Here is a 6,449-nt window from a genome sequence, read left to right as displayed (position 1 = left end):
ATTGGATTTCTGTGGAAATCCAGTTTACTGCAACTCAGTAATTTTAGCCTAATCATAGAAATTGGAAGCACTAGACTAATCAGAGAATGCAGAATTTTTCCACGAAAATTGGATTGCTGCTGTAATTTTAGACACACAATTGAATTGGCTAAAATTTCTTTGATATTCTGATGACCACTGTAAATTTCTGCATTCTCTGATTGGTGCAATACTTCTGAGTCAACGCGGAAGTATTTGGTCAATCGGAGAATGCAAAAAAATGATAAAAGTAAGACTCCTTTGAATTTGGAACTCGGAAATTAGAAAATTGGAAAATTGCAAATCTGTAGAATTGGCATTGGCTGAAATCAAAATTTCTCTGGAATCGGAAATTGGCATTTCATCCCTAATCATATCAGATAGTAATTTGTGTTTCTTGTGTCTTTTTTCACTGCCTAACCAGTCCCAATAGTTGCCAACAGCCAACAGCTATGCAATGTGTTTTGGGAGCTAGCTTTTTCAAACGTTTTTCTTCATCTTCAGGGGTGCAGCTGAAGGAAACCCACCCAATCCACCAACTTCACTTAGGGCAACACCTGCCACTATTTCTAAAGGTGCAAGCTACTTCACCAATTCCACTAAAGGTCTGCTTACCAAGAGTCAGAGACAGGAATTGGCACACATTTTCAGTTGTGTGGAACCAATTGTTGGTAATGTGAAATCTACATCCTGTTATGATTTTGCTGGTGTACATTCACATAGTCTGTTTTTTCCTTAACCATTTCAGCCTGCTGGGATTTTTCACATTATGCATCAGAGCAATTTTCACCTCCCATTCATTTGCTAATAACTTTATCACTACTTTTATTGATCTATATCTTGTTTTTTCCGCCACTAATTAAGATTTCTTTGGGTGGTACATTTTGCCAAGAATTATTTTTTTATAAATGCATTTTAACAGGATTGATAAGAAAAAAAATGAAAAAATTCATTATTTCTCAGTTTTCGGCCGTTATAGCTTTAAAATAATCTACGCTACCATAATTAAAACCTATGTATTTTATATGCCTGTTTGTCTCGGTTATGACACCATTTAAATTTTGTCCCTATCACAATGTATGGCACCAATATTTTATTTGGAAATAAAGGTGCATTTTTTTCCGTTTTGCGTCCATCACTATTTACAAGCTTATAATTTAAAAAATGTTCGTAGTATACCCCCTTCAAATGCCTATTTGAAAAGTTTAGACCCTTAGGTAAGTATTTATGTTTTTTTTTTGTATTTGTTTTTTTTTTGGTGTTTTTGTTTCATTGTAATTTTTTTTTCCAGTAAAAATTTTATTTGGTTAATATTTTGGTGTGGGAATTTTTTTTTTAATGTTATTACATGTGTAAATGGTAATGTAAAAAATATGTAGATGTAGTTTTACGATGGCCACCTTGAGGTTTTTTTTCTCCTTGTGCTTCTCACTAAGCGGAAGCACAAGGGGGACGCAGAAAATGTTATTTGCAGAAAGACTGAAGCCCCTAGTAAGAGCGCTTCGGTTTTTCTGCTGGGGACACGGATCGGTGATCGGGAACCATGTTCCTGTTCACTGATCCCAGGGCTACTGGGGGACAGCACAGGGGCATGGGGGCGTGCCCGTGATTACTTTAAATGCATTTTAACAGGAATAATAAGAAAAAATGGGAAAAAAATATTTCTCAGTTTGCAGACATTATAGTTTTCAAATAAAACGTGATGCTGTGGATAAAATCCTCACATTTTATGTGTCTTGGTTATTACAATGTTTAAAATATGCCCCTAGTACAATGTATGGTGACTTTTCTCTTTCAGGGCAAAGTCAGTTCATATACTTTAACTGGCTATAGGGTCCCTTTTAAAGATATTTTCTTTTTACAATAAACCTCTCCATTAGGGAGGTTCTCAATGAAGTTTGCCATTGGAGTTGTGGGGGTTGGGATGAGCCTCCCTACTTACCTACAAGATGCCGCTCCTCTTGTCCCCGGCCCATATAGGATGCTCTTCTCCTTGGATGGACACCATCTGCCCCATTTTGTAGTTCTCGGCAGTGTCTATCTCACACATGTGCCCCAATGCAATCTGAGAGATGTAGTCCTTAGGTGCAAGTACATCTCTGTACTCACATCCACGGACTACATCTCCCAGCATGCACTGTGGTGCATGTATGAGAGAGACATTGTTGGGAACTACAAAATTGGAAAGCAATCCAAAGATGCAATTCATCCAATGTGAAGATGGTGCATCCCCTATGAGCCAAGGACGCGAGGAGCGGCACCTTGTAGGTAAGTAGTGAGCCTCATGCTCACGCCAACCCCTACAAACTTCCCTTATGAGGAGGTTCATTGTAAAAAGAAAACAAAAATAATGGTGCTAAATGCCCTTTAAGGTGTTAGAATCTTGATTTTTGAAACTATTGTTATCTATATTTCGACTCAAGAATGACACAGAGATGTCATTTATTTTCTTTTATTATTCTTAATAACTTAATTTGAAACTAAATAATAATAAAAGTAAAATCTAAAATGAGTATAGTCTGTGGAACTGTAGTCTCCTATGTAAAACATACCAATATTTCTAACAATTAAAGTGTTAACAATGATCAATTAGAGGCGGATGGAAGTTAGTAGAAAGATAAGTCTCCAGGGAGCTCAAGAGTCTGCAATGTGCCTATCTATAGGCCAGCAGGCTATAAAATCCCCAACTCTGCACAGAGAATGATTATATGCAGATGGATGTTACTTGGTAGGTAAGAACTAAAGCAAATTCTGAAATAAAATAATGATTCTGAGGAGATTCTCACCTGTTCACGCCATGGTTTATCCAACCCCCTACCCTGAAGAAAATGTCAGTGTTTATCTCTTTTAATCTAAAAGTATGATTTTGGAAAGTGAAGGAACAGAATCGTATCTTTCGAAAATACTGTTTTTTACATGTCACTCCTTGCAGCATGTGCACCACAGACAGGATATTAACTTCTTTCGGAAATTGGGAATTGAAGTCTACGCCCTGTTTGGGACCTGATATTCCTGCGAGGCTGTAGATTTCAATAACTGTGCCGCACGCTCCCAATGCTGCCGCCGATCTCAATGCTCTCTTGCTGCTGCAGCCCACTCGCTCTGCCATTGCAAAGACAGCAGAGCTCGGTGAGTCAGTCAGGAGCCTCGAGTGGGCTTCAGTGATTGCAGAGGAGCACAAATGGTGAGAGCAATGGTTCTGTTCAGCGTGATGCAGGTTAGTGCTGTTTTTGTACCAGCAACTGGTCCTTAAGGGGTCAGAGACTGCTGGTACTTAAGTGGTTAAAGGGTACTTGAACTGACATGTGGCATGATTAGATAAACGTGTACCTACAGTGCCAGGGACCATATAACTAGGCTGTTAGGGCCCTTTTCCACTAGCAATCGCTAGCGTTCGCGCTAAACGCTAGCGATTGCTGAATCGCAAGTGCAGGAAACTTCCCGGCGATTGCGTTCATGATTTTGCTTTGCAATGCACTGCATAGCAAAATCGCGGCAAAGATCGCTTCGCGGTGCGATCGCGTTTGAGTCAAAAACGAATCGCGATAGTGGAAATTACCTACCGCGATTCCTATGTTAAAAAGCAAACCGTAGCGATTTCAAAATCACTAGCGGTTTGCGATTTTGCGATTCAGCATCGCAAACGCCGCTAGTGGAAAAGGGCCCTAAGGGTGAAAATTGCAGGATAGGATCTCTACAGTAATGTAACTCTGACTGATTATTATTTACAGGCTATAAAACTCTTGCATGACAATGAGACTGCTCTGAATAAAGGAAATAGATAAAAAAAGTCAATAGTTGAAGAAAGGGGTTGTAAAAACATCAGAAATTGTCATCATTCAGCTGAAACAAAAAAACACCTTTTTTTAGCTTTCAAACACAAAATACAAACATGGGATGCCAAGTAAATCTATTTATGAGTAGAACTAGATATACACATGTTAATTTCATCATTTTATTTTTAGTTCATGTGTTTAAAAGTACACAAAAGTAATTATTTTGTAAAAATAAAAGTTTCACCCACCTGAGGATTTTTTCCAGCCCCTAGAAGACTGTTAAGTCTCACGGTGCAGTTCATGTTCTGAGCCAGGTCTCTGCTCTCGCCTCTGTAATATTGCATCTTGCGCTTCTGCTCTATACTCCATGAGATGGCACCCCGTGGCTGATTCAGGATTTTCTGCGCATGTATAGGTGCAACAGGAGCGCAATCACAAGAGGCATGTTGAAGATCCTGACCCAGCCGCGGGACGCAATTTTACGTAGGGGAGAGTGGAGGCCTGGCTCAGGAATAGAACTGCACCATGGGATCTAACAGACTTCTAGGGGCTGAAAGAAGCCCCACATGAGTGAAACTTTTATATTTCAGATTGCCTCATCCATGAACTATTAACCTTTTTTATCTATCCTCGCCACTCAGAAGTAAAAATAAATTATATAGCTGTAATTCCGTATTTTTCAGATTTCTTGATGTATTCTTTACTAGATTTGTCATCGAGCAGAGACAATAAAAGCATTACATTTACTTTGTAAATGCTTAAATACAAAATAAAACCATGGGATAGATAAAAAAGGTAATTTTTAGTCAAAGGATAGATACAATTGTTTATCACATCAGTTTATTTTCACATAGGGTTCTATTTAATGTTGCCAACCAGTCCTGCACAAACTACAGTCCAGTCGTCCAGTCGGTAGTCAAGTCAAAAGGAAACACTGCTGAATGAAACAGACAATACACATAGTAAATACCGGTATACAATATTATAATATATTCATCATTAACTTTCTTTTGGACACATTTAACTTACTAAACAATTTTCTTTTCTTCAGGATCATTTTAACTTTTAACCTCTCATTTTCACCTTTATAGTATTGACATGGAAGATATTTATGCTTATAGCTTAGTGCTTCATATAAAGGGACAACGTAATTAACTATAGTATCAGTAATTCTCTGATTAACCCATACTGTATATGCATAAGAAAAACCATTACATAAATTGAACATTATATGAACCATAGGAATAATAGCAGACCTTGGTTAACCATATAAATATATTTGTAATAACTATGACTAAATGGAACAACAAAATCAGACCAAGCCAACATTTTTCATCATAAAAGGCATTTCAGATGTTCCAGAGCTACAGGTTCCAATTTTCCTTCTGGTTCTTCTCATTTATCTTTTTACCCTTGGTGGAAACATGACCATTCTTCTTTTGGTCTGCCTGGATCACCATCTCCACACTCCTATGTATTTCTTCTTGTCAAATCTTTCCATCCTTGATATGAGCTCCACGACAGTTGCTCTACACAAGATCCTTTTCATTGGTCTATCTGGGAACTCTGTTATGACGTACGTGGCCTGTATAACCCAGATGTATTTCTACGGAAGCTTACTTAGTAATGAATCATTATTCCTAACAGCGATGAGCTATGACAGATATGTGGCCGTCTGTAATCCTCTGAGATACACAGTTATTATGAAGCAGAGAGTTTGTGTTCTTATGGCTACTTTCTGTTGGGTGATTGGTTTTCTAGAATCAGCACCATATATTGTTTTGTTGACTGGGTTTTCCTGTTACAGATCAAACATAGTGAACCATTTTTTCTGTGATCCAGTTCCTGTCATACAACTGTCTTGCAGCGACACCTCTATTTTGCAGACTTTGTTCATAGTTGAAGGTGCAGCAATACAGTGTCTTGGTCCATTTATCCTAACTGTTCTATCCTATATTTTTATTATCACTGCTATAGTAAGAATCCGTACCAGAACTGGAAGATATAGAGCCTTCTACACATGTTCTTCACATCTAACAGTGTTTATTGTTCTCTACATCACCTTAATCTACCAGTACTTGAGACCTATCACAGCAGAAAGTCTAGAGTATAATAAGCTGATCTCCCTGTTTAACACAGCAGCTGTCCCCATGTTAAACCCACTTATCTACAGTCTAAAAAATAAAGATGTGAAATCAGCTTTCAGGAGACAGTTACATTTCTGAGGTTTGAACAGCTAGTTTCATTTTTGGAGATGGAAAGTGTCAACAAAAACAACACTAAAAAGTAACTGGACTTCAGTAACAATTATTTAAAAAAAATACATTAATGCTGAAAATGCCCTACATGACCAAAAGCACACAGACACCTCTTCTAATCATTTGGGTTGTGAACTTTAGCCTCATCCACCAATTATAGGTGACAAATTAAATGTTTCAGATTAACACTTTTAATAGTGGCCAGCTTTTCAACTAATTTGTTTCTCCCCTGATCCACCTACCCTGTTCAAAGATTAGCTATGCGAATACATTTCTAGGAGCAAGAAAAACTCAACTCCTTAAGTGGTGGACCACAATAGTCCAATGCTGTCATGTAGCATCTAAAATTGTTTGTTCTCAGTTGAAACCTTTACTACTGAACTTCAAAAGCCATAAT

The 6,449-nt window shown here is 37.9% G+C and overlaps 1 protein-coding gene across 1 annotated transcript; it reads left to right on the top strand.

Moving 5' to 3' along the window:
* Positions 1–5,092: 5,092 nt before the first annotated feature.
* LOC137528172 (olfactory receptor 5G9-like) lies at positions 5,093–6,019 on the top strand. Its single transcript, XM_068249436.1, has one exon. The coding sequence runs from the start codon at positions 5,093–5,095 to the stop codon at positions 6,017–6,019; it is 927 nt and encodes a 308-aa protein (XP_068105537.1).
* The last annotated feature ends 430 nt before the right edge of the window (positions 6,020–6,449 follow it).

This window comes from Hyperolius riggenbachi, chromosome 8, assembly GCF_040937935.1.
Source record: "Hyperolius riggenbachi isolate aHypRig1 chromosome 8, aHypRig1.pri, whole genome shotgun sequence".
NCBI lineage: Eukaryota > Metazoa > Chordata > Amphibia > Anura > Hyperoliidae > Hyperolius > Hyperolius riggenbachi.
Note: the sequence above shows the minus strand (reverse complement) of the source record. Positions and strands in the feature narration are given on the sequence as shown.